Consider the following 19,203-nt stretch of genomic DNA (forward strand, 5'->3'; position numbering starts at 1 on the left):
CAGTCTCCTTGAGCAAGGCAGTTGTTCTGGGGAGATATAAAATAAATAAATGAATAGGAATTTGAGAGGCATCTTATTCTTGTTAGGGTAAATGAAATGTGAATAATACAGTGTTGGGCAAGCTACTTCAAAATTGTAGTGAGCTAAACTATCAGTTACTCTGCCATGAATAAAACACACAATACTACCACCCAGTCAAATGTATTAGTAACACAAACACAGCAGTAGGCTAGTTCTCTAGGAAGCTACTTTAAATTGTGCCAATTACACATGACAAGAAAAGTGTAGCTTTTGTGGCTAAGCTACTTGATAAATAAAGAAGTTAGGCTATTGAAAAGTTACTTTATTCAGGAAATAGTGAAGCTAGGCTACCAACACGCTTAGGCTACAAGTAGCAGCTAGCGATTGCCCAATAAAAGGCTACAGTCTGTGCCACTTGTGTAAAATTTGCCGGCCAAATCTAGTATGATTTATTTCTACAATAGCCTTTTTACTGTCTGTCTGTCCCTGGGGAGTGTGTATGTGTGTGTGTGCGTGTTGCAGTAGGTGGTAGTTGGAGGTGGAGGATAAGGGTGGCCTGGTCGACATGTCATACTATAAGTGCCATCTCTGTTGAGTCAGGAAGCTTTCAAAACAAACATCAGCTTTAAGCTTTCTGCTCCCAAGAAAGGGTTTATCTTTGAGTTTTACTTTCTTTATTTGATTTCTTTTTACGATTTAGAATAAACATGATGATGATTCAGGTCATTATACAGATTGTCTTTAATTTATTGTATTTCTCTGCATAAGGCTGTTTTGATCTTTCGTTGTGTACAGTTTATATGTTTTCGATGTTGCTTTTTAGGCAGCCGTGGCCCACTGGTTAGCACTCCGGCCCTGTAACTGGAGGGTTGCCGGTTTGAGCCCCGACCAGTGGGAACGGCTGAAGTGCCCTTGAGCAAGGCACCTAACCCCTCGCTGCTCCCTGAGCGCCGCTGTTGTAGCAGGCAGCTCACTGCGCCGGGATTAGTGTGTGCTTCACCTCACTGTGTGTTCACTGTGTGCTAAGTGTGTAATCACTAATTCACGGATTGGGATAAATGCAGAGACCAAATTTCCCCTCACGGAATCAAAAGAGTATATATACTTATACTAAAGGATCACATTTAGCCAACCTGTGGTGTGAACTTATGGTAATTAGCCCTTGGAGATCATTGCACCTGTTTTTATTGTTATGTTTTATTTATAATACATTGCTTGAGAACTAGACGCTGCCATTAATGGCAAAACCCCAATAACAGTGAAATTGTGACTAGGTCCCGAATAAGTTAACTTCTAGGATGCCTTCCATTTATATTTAAATGAGCTTCCATTGGCATAGAGCATCACAGTCCCGCCCCTCCTCCAGAGAGCTTAGTTTCTGGAAGTAAATTTCCCATTCATTTCTCCCATTGACGTTTTGGATAAATCCGTATCTAAAGAGTTTTAAAGCATGTCTTAGGATAATCAGCTACGGCGTTAACTCATAAGCATACAACATATCATTTCGAGTGAAAAAACTAAGAGAAAGTCCAAAAAAAGTCAAAAGTACAAGACTGTGTACATATTTTCAATTCCGAGCGAAGGAACTACTCATCCCATAAACCACCGTGCCTCACTGATTTCACAGAGGGAATTTGAAAGACAACCGATTATCCCGCCCCTCGGACTGAGCACTGCGAACGGTGAGTGCCCAGACCCTACATTTTAATGTGGGTCTGGCTCGTCAGGCTAAGAAGAAGTATTTCTAGGTTAAGGATTAATGATATGACTCGTACACTACAGTATGAAGGCTACAGTAGCCTAATGTTAACTAGATCTAGATTACCAACCTCCCTGCAAAACTCACCACACTACTTTGTAGGTCTTGACCCTCATGCTGGCCCTTACAAAACCCACAAGCTGACCCTCGGACACACAGCAGTCAATAATGTGACCCGATTTAAAGTTTTCACCCCTTTGGACACTCTTGATTTCGTCCTTGAAACAGTGAAATATTCATGGGGGCTTGGACGGTTTGCTAACCATTTTAGCAGGTACTGCAGTTTCTAGCCGGTGGTAGCATCCAGCTTGTGCTATCAGCTAGCTAGCTAGTTCAAAAGTTTAAGTACTTAATGAGAATATACAGGGCTTTTTATGCCTCGACTAAGTTGTTGTTTTCTATAAACAACAATTCATGTTCATAGAAACAACAAGGTCACTAAAACATAATAGATAGATAGATAGATAGATAGATAGATACTTTATTGATCCTCAAGGGGAAATTCAAGAATATATATATATAATATATAATAATATATGTCATACCTGAATATATATATATATATATATATATAATATATAATAATATATGTCATACCTGTGTTGCAGCATGTAGGCTAATGTTAGCAGCATTATAATGACATTCTAAATGTCGGCTACCTGAAAAGTTAAGTGTTTAAACTAGCATTTACAGTGTCCTATTTGATGGTGTATTAGCCCTGACTAAGTTTGTGTGATATATAAACCACAATCATTGTTGATACAAGTACCAATGTTCGTCTAGAAAGTTTTTATTCAAATGAAGATTTTCGCCGTATGCAGTAATTTAGACTCCGCCATCTTTGTCAATAATTTTCGCTAAAGAGTTTCAAACTATGATCATAACGGCCTTTCCACCAATCAGAGGCATCACTGTGGGATTGTTCAGGATTGTGGGTAATGAAGTATTTATCCAAGACATCGCGAATAAAAGACATTTATCTCAAAACGAGGTTAGTGCCCCGTGAACTTTTGGCGTCTATATGAGCATACACAATCGCTTAGTACAGCCGTAGCTGGTTTTGAGTCTACCATGTGCAGTTAAGTTTTTATGGCTTATACCCGAATTGTCAATGGAGAAATTGCATTGAATTCTTACTTCCGGAAACTCCTGTGGGCGGGACTGTGAAGCTCTATTGTTCTCTTCCTCTTGTGTGAAGGCTTGTTGTCATTTCACAAAATGGCCCGCAGTGCTCTTGGGCACTAAGCATGTAATTCCTAACCTGGCAATAGCCAGATGAATTTCGCTCCGCCTAGCTCCACTCATCCATCTGGAACCGATCCATTGAAGTGTTGCTTCAGAAGGCTGGGCCTAATCAAAAAATGCTTGCATATGATTGAATAAGCCACTTGTCCGTCATCTATTGACGTGCTACTTCAACCACTCACATCAAAGCCAACCCGTGACGCTAATAACAGACTCACAGTCGCTTCTACGCTACTGTATGTCACATCTATGAAACTCCCGCCCTGCGTCCTGATTGGCTAAACCATAAAGTTGGTTGGAGAAATCACTCTCAATGGAAGAGGTCCCAGATGGATGTGAGTGAAGCTAGGCGGAGCTAAGCGGAACGACATTCATCTGGCTAGGGTCAGGTTATGTAATTCCACCATCACTATATAGGTTTGTTTGATTACGTAACGATTTGATTTGTTTGTTCATCTTGTTGTTTTGAGACACATTTGTGCTATGTGTTAAATAGTAGCCTACTTGATAAGTACTTTATGATGATAATCCTAAAGCTTTTTTACTTTATTGTGCTATATCCTAAATATTTTTTTACTTTATTATGCCATCATTGATGTCTTTGTAAGAATGTTATCTCACAGAGTAGTCAGTCAGTCAGTGTTCACTTCTGTCTTCTTGGATTCTTTCTCTGTAGAGCCCTCCGTAGAGCTGACAGCAGGATGTCGCTGTTGTTCAGGACGTTGTAGGAAGAAAGATCCATCAGCTTCTGGAAGTCCTCAGGCTGGTAGGCCAGGTTCATAGTGTGGTACGGCGAATCGCCAGTGATGACGTCTATCTCTCCCTGTTTCAGTTCATCCACCCCTTCTCGCTTGACACCTTAACATAATAAGAAAGAAGATGAACTTTTGAAGTTAAAACTAAGCTGAACGACGACTGCCTTATTTTTTCCAAGACACAGTCAGTACACGGAATGGTGTAGGAATGAGAAGAGGGTGGAGCCTGAAACATTAAGAGGATTGGCCGAATACTGGAACAGGGGGCCTGGATAACATACACTGCTCACAAAAATTAAGGGAACACTTACAGTTTTCCACAATTGTTAAAACCCATTTTTTGAAACCTTCCACCCTTTTCTCCATTCTCAAACTACATTCACAGAATGTCTGACAGTTCTTGCAAAATAAAACACTCGCCTCAAAAGTTTTACTTTTTTACTAACCAAACAGTGTCAGAGTACCGATCCAGTGTATGATTGAAGTGTTCCCTAAATTGTTTTAGCAGTATATTATGTAGAGTTGACACTTCTCACATAGATCTCAATATCATTCAATTCATCCTTCCCACCATTTTATTATTTGTAATATGTATTATAAAAGGTGTACTGTTTTTCAGTTAGGTCCAGCAAATTTGTATCAATTTGCTGGACCTAACTGGTGTCTTTATTTCTGACATGTTTTGTTTTTTTTCTATGTTGAATTGGTGTTTATTGTTCAGCACTTTGTATCACAATTGTTCACGAAAGGTAGTACATAAATGGATTGATTGATTGACTTCCCACTCTCCTACAAAGAGACATTCAGTCCACCTAATTAGCAAAAGTCAATTAGCAAAAGAGTAAGGAAGCATCCACTGGTTGGCCAAAGATGTATCCAAATACTCATGTTCCTGAGTATAAGTGAAACATACCAGTGCATCTCAAATTTGAATATAGTCAAAAAGTCCATTACCCTGAGAGATTAAATGCTCAGGAACCCATTGACGGTATTTTGACTTAATTAGTTGATTAGGGCTCTTCTCAGGTCGACATTTCTGTATTATAGATTCTTCATTCTAGTATGTTAAGGTACAGGATTTTTGATTTCCATGAGCTGTAAACTGTAATCTTCAAGATTAGAATAATCCAGACTAAAACAAAAAATATTATGACTTAAAATATGTCACTTTATGTGTAATGGATATAGATTATTTATATTGAAATAAATTACGGTAATTTTCCCCCCCATGATATTCAATTGTTTTAAAAAGCCCCACTCAATAACATGAGAAAGAAAGCCCTCTGAATACAACATTGCTCTTTCTGTCCTGTACACTATAGTTAGTGGTTGTGCTGCTGTCCACTAACCTGGGGCTTTGAACTTTCTGAAGGTGAGGTTGACCATGGGGAAGTGAACCACAATGGGAGCTTTGGGATTGTTCTTGTCCTCAAACACATACACCTCCTTCATGGGTTTTTTCTCCACATGGCTAAAATCGATGTGAGGGAACGGGATCCTGTGGTCAGTGCAGTGCTTCTGGGTTTTCTTCAGCACCTAATAAGTTAAGTCAAGTCATGTATATCTATAGCGCATTTTATACACAGGGGTCATTCAATGTGCTTTACAGAAACAAAAGCAGAGTAATAGTAAATAATAGCATAAAACAGGAACAAAACATAAGACACAAGGTAGAATAATTAGAAGACAGATTCAGAATTTGTAACTCGGTGATAACAGGATGTACATTCGATCAGTTAGCAGAAGGCATGTGAGAAGAGTTTGGTCTTAAGTCTAGATTTAAAACTGGCTACAGTTGGGGCCTTTTTGATGTCATCCGAAAGTCGGTTCCAGAGCTGAGGAAACCCCATTCATTTTTGGACCCGATCAGACTCAAAGGGAACTTTGAAGCATTTTCCATACTGTAGCCTATTTTCTCGCAATGATAGCGAAATTGAAACTTAGTGCCCTTTTAGTTTAAATGATTATTTTGTGCGTGCCCGTGTCAGTCATTTCTTTCACATGTCTTTTAACATATATAATGCATTTATATGCTAGTAGCAATGTCAGAAATGAACCTGTTTATAGGCCTCTTAGAGATGGTCGTTGCATCTTGCATGTTACATTTAGATGCGCACTCAATCGCACATCCATGCAGGCAAAACGTAGTGTAGGCTAGGACTCGTGTGGTGACGGCACACAACAGGAAAAAACGTTTACAATGCACTGGCGGTGATAGTCTACAAATAATCAAAAAAAGGAATTTATATAAGTATATATACTTTTTTGATCCCTGCATTTAACCCAATCGGTGAATTAGTGAAACACAAACAGCACACAGTGAACACACAGTGAGGTGAAGCACACACTAATCCCGGCGCAGTGAGCTGCCTGCTTCAACGGCGGCGCTCGGGGAGCAGTGAGGGGTTAGGTGCCTTGCTCAAGGGCACTTCAGCCGCAGCCCACTGATCGGGGCTCGAACCGGCAACCCTCTGGTTACAAGTCCAGAGTGCTAACCAGTGGGCCACGGCTGCCCCAATTGAAGGTGAACAAAATGGCACAAAACGTCATTTCTGTCAGAGACCAGGCTATAATGCATGGGGTAACGTAAGGTGAGTCAAACAGAAGAGGGGCCTGTCTTAGCAGCCTATTACTGAATCATGTCCCTTTCAAAGTACGTTAAAATTGTGTGTTTAGCCGCCAGCATAATAAAATCAAAACACAAATACAAAATCTTATTAGGCTATAGGTCCAAACCTATGCGTCTAAACCTTAGTTAAAAAAATACTCAGGTGTAATTAGTCAAAGAGCCATTGTATTCTGTATAATATAGAGGTTAACAAAGATACTCTAGTTTGTACTTTATTTTAAAATATACATTTTGGAGTCAAATAAAGTCATACCACAGGTCTATGTCCAGGGATGGATTACTGAATGGGCCTACTGGGCCCAAGAGCTCAGGGGGCCCTGAAGTCCAAGCCTCTGAAGTCCAAGCCTCTGTGTGAAGTTGCTTCTTCTCTACCCTTCTTTTCTTTTTCCACAAAACTCACCAGAAGTCATCATTTAAAGGGTCATTTTTTAAAAAACATCTTCTGGGGGAGCATGCCCCCGGACCCCCCTATCTTGACTGGGGGGGGGGGGGGGTCTTTTTGCATATGTGTCCAGGGATTCATAATCCATCCATGCCTATGTCCGTCAAAAGTTTGGAATACCCTAATTGACTGACTTAACTAATTACTTGTTTGTGGTTTTTAATAATATTTTTGCATGGCAGGAAATGTATTGAAATTCTGTTTGGGGGTCCCCAGACACCACCACAGATGTTGACTACGACATGACTACGGCCTTGACACACACACACATAAATAGACAAACACAACTCCAGCTTTTTGTATGGTAAACACCAGCTCCAATCTGCAGCCCATACACTATCCTATAGAAACACTACCCTATAGCAACGTCTCACGTATGTGTCTGAAAGGAGACACACCTTTATGGTTACATTGAAAGACAATGAGTTCCCAGAGTGCATTTCTGCGAGCAGGGGAGATACGTACATCAAACTGATCTGAATCCCAGGAGTAGTTGAAGGACAGGATGAGGTCCATGCATCTGTGGGGTCGGAGTACTGGGGTGAACGCCATGTTACAGGCAAACCCTGCGTCCACCAGATCCAGGAAGTGGTCAGCTGGGGTCAGCTGGTTTGGGAACGCGTCAGGGTGTGTGTCTGGATCGGAAGGACGGAGTACATTTACATTTAATTAGTAAAAGCTAAAGCTTGATTATCCAGCTTTACGCGCGCCCACACACGCACACGCACACACACACAGCCTAATTATATATTATATATATGTATATAGTAGATATATGTATGTACCATACTATATAAAGACATTACCTTGTCCGGCGGTGAAACCAGTCTTGCTGTTGTAGTCCCAGTGGAGATAGAGGCCTCGCATAAAGTTGTAAATCTGGCTGACGATTGGTCGGCTGTTGAAGAAGCTGGTGATGCTCTGTGCTATGTAGGAGGCTGGTTTGATCAGGAAGGTGTCCAGTGTGGACGGCCTGCTGTCCGTCTCTGGAGAGGGAGGACACACCTCAGAAATCAGGGCCACACATGATCCGCCACCACACGACACACACTCCACAAGATCCACCACTACACAACACACAACATTGGTTCACTCCTAATCTTAGGAAGCTACGCCAAGCCAAAGAGGAGGCCTACAGGAGTGGGGATCGGGACCTATATAAGCAGGCCAGGAACAAGCTGACAAAGGAGATCAGGGTAGCCAAAAGAAGCTACCATGAGAAGTTAAAAAATAGCCTCTCAGACAACGATCCTGCAGCAGTTTGGAAAGGCCTGCAACAACAGGTCAGGAATTACAAGAGACCATCCCCACATCCTGCAGAAAATCTCAGACTGGCTGATGACCTGAATGACTTTTACTGTACCCATTATCACACCCCTCACGCACTATAGGTTTCCCCAAACCACCTCCCCCCACCTGCGTTAACAATCTGCGAGAAGGATGTGTGCTGGCTCTTTCAGAAGCAGAAGATCAAGAAGGCTCCAGGACTTGATGGTGTGTCCCCCTCTTGTCTGCAGCTGGCGCCAATCTTCACAAAGATCTTTAACCAGTCCCTGGAGCTGTGTGAAGCGCCCTCCTGCTTCAAATGCTCCACCATCATCCCAGTCCCCATCCTCCATCACAGGATTAAATGACTACAGGCCCATTGCCCTGACGTCTGTGATCATGAAATCCTTGAAAGGCTGGTGTTCAGAGTCATCTGAAGAACATAACAGGACCCCTGCTGGACCTCTGCAGTTTGCCTACAGGGCAAACAGATCGGTGGATGATGCCGTCAATATGAAACTGCAATTCATCCTGCACCACCTCGACTCCCCAGGGACGTATGCCAGGATCTTGTTTGTGGACTTCAGCTCGGCATTCAACACCATCATGCCTGAACTCCTACATCAGAAGCTCACCCAGTTCTCAGTGCCTGCCTCTACCTGTCTGTGGATCATCAGCTTTCTGACTGACAGGCAGCAGCATGTCAGACTAGGGAGCATCTCATCCAAAACCCTGTCTATCAGTACAGGCGCCCCACAGGGGTGTGTCCTTTTCCCGCTGCTCTTCCACCCTCTACACTAATGACTGCATCTCTAGGAGCCAAACTCCTGAAGTTTGCAGATGGCACCACCGACATTGGTTTGATCCAGGATGGTGATGAGTCTCCTTACAGAAAGGTGGTGGAAGAGCTGGTCCAGTGGTGCAGTCAGAACCACCTGGAGCTTAACCCCAAGAAGACTGTGGAGATGACAGTGGACTTTAGGAGAAGTCCCCCCCTCTCCCACCCCATGCCATTCAGAACGACACAGTGTCCAAGGTGGATTCCTTTAGGTTCCTGGGATTCACAGGACCTAAAATGGTCTCTCCACATTAACACTATCCAGAAAAAGGCCCAGCAGAGGTTATACTTCCTGAGACAGCTAAGAAAGTTTAATCTGGAGCTGCTGACAACTTTCTACTCAGCCATCATTCAGTCTGTCATCTGCACCTCCATCACTGTCTGGTTTGGGTCAGCCATCAAACGAGGCAGGGCCAGACTGCAACGGACAATTAGGGCTGCAGAGAGGATCATTGGAGCTGACCTTCCCTCCATCCAGGACCTGTACCGGTCCAGGGTCAGCAAAAGGGTAGAAAAATCTGTACAGATCTCTCACATCCTGGTCACAAACTGTTCAACCTCCTTCCCTCTGGTAGACGATACAGGGCACTGGTTGCCAAAACCAGCCGACACAAAGCAGCTTCTTCCCCCAAAGCAGTCACTCTGTTGCACACTCAGAAACAGCCCCCACCCTTACACTGAACAAAGTCAATCAACACTGTTCTCATCTACCTCATCTCCTTAACCCTTAAAGGAGTACCGTCACACCGGTGTGACGGGAATGTTGGGAAATGAACATTCTAAAGAATATCTGGGTTCATTGAATTCAACATAGAATTTTAGAACCTTCAATTGTTGCGGAACTTAGAATGTTCAAAAACCTACACCTTTAAGGGTTTAAAGGGCCCTTCTGTAACTCCAGTCATTTCTTCGCCGATTTCTCTTTTGTTGCCGCTTTTTTTTTCTCAACGGAGCTCCGCCTACAGCTTTGGGCTGCATATTTCACAACCGTCTTTTTGGTCTTTTTGCTGGCTCTGCCATGATAAACATCTGAAAGATGAAGCCATCTTATAGCTAGCCGACATGGCTAATCGGTGCTTGAGGGGAGCGTGTGTATGTACAGAGAGTTTTGTGTTTCTCGACACTACCGGGACGCTAGTGTAGATCTTGCAAGGCTGGTTTTCCACTAGGAGACGATTGAGGGAACAGGGAAAGCCACGACAGGTCCATTAACCATCACAATGACCTCTAAACTGTTTTATTATGTTGAAAATGTTGCATAGGGGGCCTTTAAAGGTACCAGTACCTGTGTTAGTGACATCACCACCTATCCAGGATGGAACATAGCCAGTGGCATGGTACCACAGATCAGTCAGGTTAATGGAGAAAACACTGCTCCAGATTCCTACGAAACACACACACACACACACACACACACACACACACACACACCAGAAACTGCATTTAGATAAATAAGCATGCTGAATATCACACAAAATAGCTTTCACTCACTCACACACGCACACACACTCCTCCTTCATTGCTTCATTCATCTCTTACCTATCAGGAAAGGCAGTCGAATCTCTGGTAGTCTCTTGACCCGATGACCTAGGAAGTACTCACTGCCAAAGTCCTCAGTGGGCACAAATGCACCATACTTGGGAAGGCCGACCTCATACGGGTTAAATTCACACCATTCTACAATGACAGGACATGACAGTAACACACACACACACACACAGGTCTGGAAGATCTGTGAATCTGAAAGACTTAATAAGAGCCTAATGCACAAATTTACATTCAGTTTCACTGCTGGTTTCGCCTGCGAAAGTAGTAAAACGAACGTCAAGTTCGTAAACAGGCATTAATGGACTCCTTTGAGACGGACCTGCAGAAAAAAAATCTAACTTGCTAACAGGGTTGTCTGGGTTCACCCAGGCTAATACTATGGACATACCACAGCAGACAATACAGTGATAAATGAAGAAATACATAGTCATAGGATTATGTGTCAGGATTATCTTCCAGAGGTAAAGTGCACTTAATGCCGCAGTGTCATATGAATTAACAAATGAAACATTTAACATAAAATAAAATTCTGTACAGAACAGAGTTTAATGACTACCTGCTTCTGTAACACTGCCTTTGGTCTTCGTGTTCACAGATGTGTAGATGGGCAGAGGATTCTGTCCCTCTGATACCGCCCTCTTCTGGTCAGAGAGGGTACTCTTCCATTTCTGCACTTGCAAGGAGCAGACACTTGGCTCTAGGATTTGCAGAATCTAATGATTGCTGATAGAGTTACGGTTGGTTTCCACACAGCGAAATTTCGCTTCACTCTCATTGAGGTTGAGTGGAGACAAAATTTGCCCTGGCTGGGCGAAATGAGAGCGAATCACCAAGGCAAGTGAAACAAAGTTGACGAAAGTTTAACTTTATTCAAATGAGGACCATTGAGAACCAACCAGGTCCACATGTTTGTGTTTGGAGGCTGGAGTTACAAAAAAGTCTGACCAAGATGGTGGAGACAACCTGAGCTGTAACACGAAAATGTGTATGTGATAAAAATGTTTCTACACGAACATTGGTACTTATATCAACACAAATTGTGGTTTATATGCCACACAAACTTAGTCAGGGCACATACACCACTAAATAGACCACTGTATATGTTAGTTTAAACATTCAAACTTTTCAGCTAGTCGACAGGCCAACTGCTAGCATTTCCGGACATTGCATTTCATTGCTGCAACAGTATGAAATATATTATGTCTCAGTGACCTTGTTGTTTCTATGAACATGAATTGTTGTTTATAGGCAACATCAACTTAGTCGAGGCAAAAAAGAGCCCGGTATATCTTCATTAAGTACCGAATCGGTGCCTTTTGCATCCCTAACACATAATCAGTTCTAAAGTTAGCTTTCTCTTTCTCGGAGCTTTCTCTGTCTATGCTCCCCAGCTTTGGAATAGCCTTCCTGATGTTGTGAAATCCTGCCCCACTATTAGTAGTTTTAAATCCAACCTAAAGACCTACCTCTTCTCCCTAGCTTATAACACTCCCTGACTCCCTCACCTCTCCCTTTTTTTATATGTTTATATGTATGTTTATGTATTATTGTTATTATTATTATTATTATTATTATTATTATTATTATTATTATTTTATGTAAAGCACTTTGGTGCAATGCTATTGCTTTGAAATGTGCTATATAAATAAATTTGACTTGACTAAAGTTGCTTTAACAACAAATACATGTGTAATTAAAAAAAAGTAATGTTACTATAGATCATATGCATCAATATAAGACCAAGTAAAGCCAATAAAATATATGTTTAAATAATTAAAATCACATAAATATATGCTATGGGTAAGGATTTTGGTTGATTTTGGCCTGTCCCACGCTATGTTTTTTCTTTTTCAACAGCACTTCTCAGTCAGGGCTCCGAACCGGTTCAATGAACGAAAACGAAAACCGAAAACGAACGGAATTTTACGGAATTTTACGAGGAGCGGAAACGGAAACGAAAACAAAATGGTCTTCAACTGTTCCGGAACAGAAACGTTATTCTGAAATCCACAAAACCGGTTAATAACGTTTTTTTTCGTTCTCTATATAACAGCCTAATAATTTGATTTCTGCAGTTTGAAATAAAAAAACGAATAAATGGACCTTTGGTCCAAATGGGTATATTTTGTCTTGCTGTTGTAATGTAACCTATCCGTCTGCCACTTCGGATCTTAGGCCAGCTCGTAGCGTAGGCTACTGAAACTGATTTGGAAATTGTTTGTAGCCTATGCGTAATAGCCTATTTTGCCTGTCCACGCCTTGTCGTTTTAAAGTCAGGATTTGAAATGTTTGCGCAATTATAGCCTATTCTATGTAGAAGAGTTAAACAGGAAATTTGAGATAGGCCTTGTCAGCAACAGACAGGTTCGTTTATAAACAGGGTTGGAATTATAGCGCAAGCCTTTGAAGATCTCCATATGGATAAAACTCCAAAAGGCTACAACCAGGTAAGGAGTTTAGCACGTATCCAGAAATATTTTTGATAAGAAATTATTTATAGGCATAGGTTAGGCCTACAGTAAGTCTGTAGGCTATGGGATGGATAGCCCATCTGAATGTTTTTGGATGCCGCCTGTGATTTATTATTTTTGGCCATAGCTACGGTATAGGCTAAATCAAGGGGAAATAATGAGTAGCCTACGTCTATTCTAAGGTAAAGTCTACCAAAATAGACTTGATAGGCCCGCCAAACACTGCCGGAACTTTAAGAACGAACGATATTTTGCGTTCCGAACCGGTTCAGGACCGATATGTTGGTGGCGGAACGCATGCAAGAACGAAAACGTTAAACATAGGCCTATCTGAACCGTTCGGAACGGAACGTTTGAAAAATAATTTAGTTTTCAAGCCCTGTTCTCAGTTGTAAAATATTGGTAAATGTTCACAGTTTTATATCGTCTCAAGTGTAATCTCATTGTTAAGCAATGATTTTGACATAAATAGATATGTTTTCCTAGAAAATATAAGTAATTTATCATTGTCCCTTAATTTCATCTCAGTCCTGTTACTTTCACCAAAACCCTCTATAAAATAATGGTACAAACTAGAAGTGACATAATTTCAAGGAAGTGACATCATTTAGAAGAAGCAGATTCCACAGTGTAAGAAAGGGTAAGTCTTAAATGTCCTATTTTTCATGTTTTATCAGGGTTGTGAGAGAGGGGCCAGCATGCAACATCAGTCCTGTTACCATTTTTTAAAGTGTACATATAAACAATTATTTATGAATTCTGATATTACCAATATCTAGAAGTAATAACCTTTCATTAGATACCATGTGCCTTTCTGACCTTGACCTGTTAGCTAGAAATGAGCATAATAGCATGAAATCATCAGTCCTGTTACTATCCTACAATATTCTATGTAATAAGTAAATGGTAAAAAATAAATGCATTGCTTGAAATGGCCCAACACAATTTCTTGTCATGTTAAGATGTGTTAATTTAATGGGCATTGAAAAAAATCTGTTTGAAACAATTATATTTTTCAAATTTTTAAAAGTTGAAAAGGCACCGATTCGGTGGAATGACCTAGCCCAATTAGCTCACTTGCCACCACTGGCTAGACACTGCAATCAAACGGTTAGCGGTTTGGTATAATTTCGCTGGCTGAAATTTGTGAGGTGTTTAGCTGTGTGGAAACATACCGTAATATTAAGGTTATGTACATAACATAACCATGGTTCTCTGAAGGGAACACACATCTTTGTAGTGTGTGTGTGTGTTTGTGTGTGTGTGTGTGTGTGTGTGTAGGGGTGGGGAGCATAACAAAGGACAGCGTGTCGTTCTATGCATGTTTGTGTCTTTGTCCGTGTGCCCTCTGCTGTACCTTGCCATAGATGAGGTGCTCGATAGCCAGACCCCACATGTCAATGTAGGTCACCGGATGTCCCTCCTTCTCTTTATGGTTCATCTCCTAGATAGATAGATAGATAGATACTTTATTGATCCCCAGGGGAAATTCAAGAAATGACCTATTAGCTAGAAATGAGCATATTAGCATGAAATCATCAGTCCTGTTACCATCAGTCCTGTTACTATCTATGTAATAAGTAAATGGTAAAAAATAAATGCATTGCTTGAAATGGCCCAACACAATTTCTTGTCACGTTAAGATGTGTTAATTTAATAGGCATTGAAAAAAAAAATCTGTTCGAAACAATTACAAACATTTTTAAAGTTGAAAAGGCACCGATTCGGTGGAATGACCTAGCCCAATTAGCTCACTTGCCTCAAAGTAGTACGAGAGCTGCCGAGTAGAAACGATGTCCTGGTACCTCTTAATCATCTCAGTCTTTATTGGCTCAGTGATCGTGCTCAGGTCACCCTGCGACCAATTAGCATTCTCGTACAGGATAGACATGGCCCTATGAAATGTAATTTTTTGTGTGTCAAATTAGATTGTAGAAAAGCCATATTGGGACAGCATGGTGCTAGCAGGTGATGTTACTGAACCATTCAAGGAGACTCACCATGTGGACCCTGAGACGCCGGTGATGTAGCTGACAGCATCCAGGATCCCCAGACTCTGGAGAGCCCTCAGACTCCCAAAGATGCCAGTCATCGCCCTGGTCCCTCCCCCTGAGCAAACCACACCCACCAGGGGGACCTATCATACAGTCAGTTAATTTTTTAGATTTCTCTTCCTGTTGTTGTTTCTGAAAACTAGTTTTTACTTTTCGGCTCCTGTAATATCAGTATCTGAATTGGGAAACACACTGTACCGTATCTGTGTCTGGAGGAGAGCTGACACTGACACACACACACACACACACACACACACACACACACACACACACTGTACCTTATCTGTGTCTGGAGGAGAGCTGACACACACACACACACACACACACACACACACACACACACTGTACCTTATCTGTGTCTGGTGGAGACCTGAGCTCCAGCAGCTTCTGTAGAGCCCGACCCACCACCACCTTCCTCTTCTCCAGGAAGTGCTTCTCCGCTGACGGGATGTCAAAGTCCAGACGCAGCGCCAGCTCCTGCTCAGAGCTAAAAGGGCCACAGTCACAGAACAGTCAGGAGAACAATAGTAACAGAACATTTATTTCACTTGAACTTCATTCACAGTCACAGAACAGTCAGGAGAACAATAGTAACAGAACATTTATTTCACTTGAACATTATATATATTGTGACTGAAATGTAAAAATGGCATAATAAGAGGGTAGTGGTAAGTGCTAAATTAACCATGTTATGTAATGTTAGTGGTTCTGGTACATTACAGATAGAATGTTGGCTTGAGGTCAAAGGTCATGATCTGCATGTGACCAGAACCTGGAATCTCTAAAGTGGTGGTGAGCTTCTCGCTAATCCCAAAGGACGTCCAGTCTACCTCTATCAGTGAACAGAATAGTGGGCTAGGTTGTAGATCAAAGGGGAACGTTTTACCTTTCTCCACTCTTCAGCTCCAGGTCAACAAAATCCTGTAAAAAACATAATGTTACTACAACTAGTTTCCTTGCCAGGTTAGGTTTCCAATTTGTTTACAAATGATGAATAAGTGTACTACCTGTCCGACTGGCAATTTAAGGTCCTGCTTAAAACTGACTGGCCGCAAAGAATCCGGTGAGAGACTGATTGGCTGAAATGTATAGTCACCCTGATGACAGAAGATGAATGAAGAAAGTTTTCCCTTTAATTTAATTAAATGATAATGGAAATAACTTTTATAGCAGAGTAGAATTTACACTAGATACGTATAAGTATATATACTCTTTTGATCCTGTGAGGAAAATTTGATGTCTGCATTTATCCCCATCCGTGAATTAGTGAAACACACAGTGAGGTGAAGCACACACTAATCCCGGCGCAGTGAGCTGCCTGCTACAGCAGCCCTTTGGGGAGCAGTGAGGGGTTAGGTGCCTTGCTCAAGGGCACTTCAGCCGTTCCTACTGGTCGGGGTTCAAACCAGGAACCCTCCGGTTACAAGTACGAGGCGCTAACCAGTAGGCCACGGCTGCTACATATCAACCATATATGTTTAACTAGTCAATGGTAATAGATAGTCTATGTAGATAGGTGATAACCTCTGTTGCAGTTGCACAAAGAGTCCACCAGGTGACATGTGTGTGTACCTGCGTGGAGAGTTCTGTCTCCAGATCTCTGTTGATGTAGTAGCGTAAAGAGCCCACCAGCCCAGGGGAAAGAACATGCTCCTCCTTATAAGCTCCCTTCAACTTCAGTATTAGGTTCTGGATGACTACAAAAAGACAAATAATTGTTGTTGTGCACGCTCTCTCTCGTGCGCACACACACACATCCAAAATCCACTGTGTGTGTGTCTGTGTGTGTGTGTGTGTGTGTGTGTGTGTGTGTGTGTGTGTGTGTGTGTGTGTGTGTGTGTGTGTGCGTGCTTATACATGTACTGTATAGATCAGAGGTGTGGACTCGAGTCACATGACTTGGACTCGAGTCAGACTGTGTGTAACATAGAATGGCTTAGAATGCAGTGCAGCCAGCAACATATTTGGGGATATTGAGCACAAGGCTCCAGGCATCTTGGAGGAGAATGCACTGTAGGCCTAGTTCTTGACTTGTTAGGGACCAGTTGGGGCATGTTTCATGTCTCTGTTGCTGAGATAGTTTCGATCGTCAAAAGGTCAGAATCGCCAAGCATCTTGTAGGGGCTGTTTTTAAAGAGTGGCCTAGAGATTGTCTGTGCTGTGTCGAGTGAGACATTGGGCCCTATCATGACATTCTAAAGTGCATCGTCACTCGTCAAAAGTCTATTCAAATTTAGTAGGATGTCCAGTTCACACTGGGAGCCCATGGCGTAATACTCGTCATTCACCCGCGCAAAGTTGAATTCGGTATTTTGCAAGTTTATTTTTTAAGAATTGCGCCCAGGGGTGTGGCAATTAACAACCTAGGGAGGGGCCTAGCGCGTTGTCTAAAAATCGCTATCATACACCACCTAAACCTGGTCAGAAGTCAATGGCGAGTTGTTCATATGCTATTTTAAGAGCGCATGTCACCAGTCATATTGGCAGGTGCACGCACCATTCTTCTATCATTCATGAACGCACACCAGCGCACGTCCATGCAAAGCATTACAAATTGCACGATTACAATGGGAAACATAATTAGAACAAATATATTACGAAATACTGTACATCTCATAATGAGTAGTTATTCACCATCATTTGCAAATTGGTAATGACGATTAAAAGTGATTAGGGGAGAGGCGAGAGACACGTATGGAGCACAGCTGAAGACGCACTGTCACGAGATATAAGCAACTCCTCTGCAGGATAAATGTTTTATTCAGTCATTTGAGCAATATTAGGGTAAGTGTTGCTTTTTCCAGCCTATGTTTTCGGTGGTAACCCATTGTCAGTCAATAGTGAAAGTAACTGCATATAACTGTCTTGTCGTTGACTGACTCCTTGGTGAAGTTGGTGCCAATAAGTTCAAATAGACGAGTGCAAATGCGTGAAGGCTATGCTAGGTTTTAGTAAAGCATGGTTTAAGAATGACTATTCTATACGGTCTCGCAAGCAGCCTCCTTCAAATGCGCCTTTGAATGCCAAAATACCGATGCATTTATTTGACATATCACGCGTTGCGCCGTTAAAGGGAATGACAGATGTCATTCTCATTGGTTTAAAATGATGTTACGCCCCAAACACACCCATATGACTGATTAAAAGACCTAGGAACACCTTGTTACGCCATGCGCTCCACTTTTGATAGCGAAACCCCTCCCAATGTGAACTGGACATCCTACTAAATTTGAATAGACTTTTGACGAGTGACGATGCACTTTAGAATGTCATGATAGGGCCCTAACAATGCAACGAGAGATTCCATTCACTAAGCTATAAGACAATGCATGTAAGGAGACAAAAATGCTTTTGCTCACTTATCTAACTCTAGGGGAGACGGTGAATAGGCTAACCCAATTCCACACCACATACATATCGCATAGATATCACATACATATTCCATACCACATACATATCGCACGTTCGACTTATCGAACTCTGGGAAACACGGTGAATGAGCTAATTAAAGTCCCAAAAAGTCGGTGTGTTCCTTTAAAGTTGCTTCATTAGCATGAAAGTCGGGGCATAGTAGGCTATTACATAGTGAACTCATTAGAATCAAAAATCCTGTATTCACTCTTACTTTTCCTCAGTAAGAGAACGTGCGCACATGAAACTTTTGCGTGAGCACATGAAAGTTTCACGTGAGCACATGAAACTAAACTTTAGATTTTATTTTGCTCATGTCCCCTTAGAGGCTCTGTACTTATAAGTGTTTCAAAACACTTTAATATGTCAAGTATGATATATTGATAAGAATGATATATAGAAAGCATGATTGATGACATATTAATATGCAGTAATAAGATATTTACTTGTTTAGGACTCGAAAAAATAAGGACTTAGACTCGACTTGGCCTTGGTAATACTTGACTTGGACTTGCTTGGGACATCTCTGTCTTGACTTAAGACTTGACTTGGACTTCAGCGTTAAGACTTGAGACTTACTTGTGACTTGCCTAACAGTGACTTTGTCCCACCTCTGGTATAGATAGATACTCTTACAGATATACTGTACAGATGAGTGCATACCAGAGGTGGGACAAAGTCACTGTTAGGCAAGTCACAAGTAAGTCTCAAGTCTTAACGCTGAACGCTGAAGTCCAAGTCAAGTCTTAAGTCAACGCGCTAGG

The 19,203-nt window shown here is 41.8% G+C and overlaps 2 protein-coding genes across 2 annotated transcripts in view; one reads left to right on the plus strand and one right to left on the minus strand.

The window, feature by feature from the left end:
- Positions 1 to 19,203, minus strand: part of pla2g4f.1 (phospholipase A2, group IVF, tandem duplicate 1) — a 59,221-nt gene continuing 40,018 nt past the window's right edge. The window contains exons 8-22 of the mRNA XM_042064808.1: positions 16,601 to 16,725; positions 16,036 to 16,125; positions 15,915 to 15,949; positions 15,377 to 15,515; positions 14,975 to 15,111; positions 14,734 to 14,869; positions 14,332 to 14,418; positions 11,060 to 11,171; positions 10,495 to 10,632; positions 10,241 to 10,339; positions 7,658 to 7,837; positions 7,317 to 7,486; positions 5,130 to 5,316; positions 3,647 to 3,883; positions 1 to 26 (exon numbers count right to left, since the gene is read on the minus strand). Coding sequence (XP_041920742.1) covers positions 3,669 to 3,883; positions 5,130 to 5,316; positions 7,317 to 7,486; positions 7,658 to 7,837; positions 10,241 to 10,339; positions 10,495 to 10,632; positions 11,060 to 11,171; positions 14,332 to 14,418; positions 14,734 to 14,869; positions 14,975 to 15,111; positions 15,377 to 15,515; positions 15,915 to 15,949; positions 16,036 to 16,125; positions 16,601 to 16,725 — 1,850 coding nt within the window. The 3' untranslated portion in view covers positions 1 to 26; positions 3,647 to 3,668. The remainder of the gene's footprint in view (positions 27 to 3,646; positions 3,884 to 5,129; positions 5,317 to 7,316; positions 7,487 to 7,657; positions 7,838 to 10,240; positions 10,340 to 10,494; positions 10,633 to 11,059; positions 11,172 to 14,331; positions 14,419 to 14,733; positions 14,870 to 14,974; positions 15,112 to 15,376; positions 15,516 to 15,914; positions 15,950 to 16,035; positions 16,126 to 16,600; positions 16,726 to 19,203) is intronic.
- On the plus strand, positions 7,844 to 10,072 carry LOC121684769. Its single transcript, XM_042064841.1, has 2 exons — positions 7,844 to 9,675; positions 9,832 to 10,072. Exons 1-2 carry the CDS (start codon positions 8,918 to 8,920, stop codon positions 9,833 to 9,835), a joined length of 762 nt encoding a protein of 253 aa, XP_041920775.1. The 5' UTR covers positions 7,844 to 8,917; the 3' UTR covers positions 9,836 to 10,072.

This window comes from Alosa sapidissima, chromosome 16 (assembly GCF_018492685.1).
Source record: "Alosa sapidissima isolate fAloSap1 chromosome 16, fAloSap1.pri, whole genome shotgun sequence".
In the NCBI taxonomy this organism is placed as follows: Eukaryota; Metazoa; Chordata; class Actinopteri; order Clupeiformes; family Clupeidae; genus Alosa; species Alosa sapidissima.

What these genes read in the sequence shown, in the direction of transcription:
- LOC121684769 (XM_042064841.1), top strand. Translation starts at nt 8,918, where the DNA reads ATGACTGCATCTCTAGGAGCCAAACTCCTGAAGTTTGCAGATGGCACC.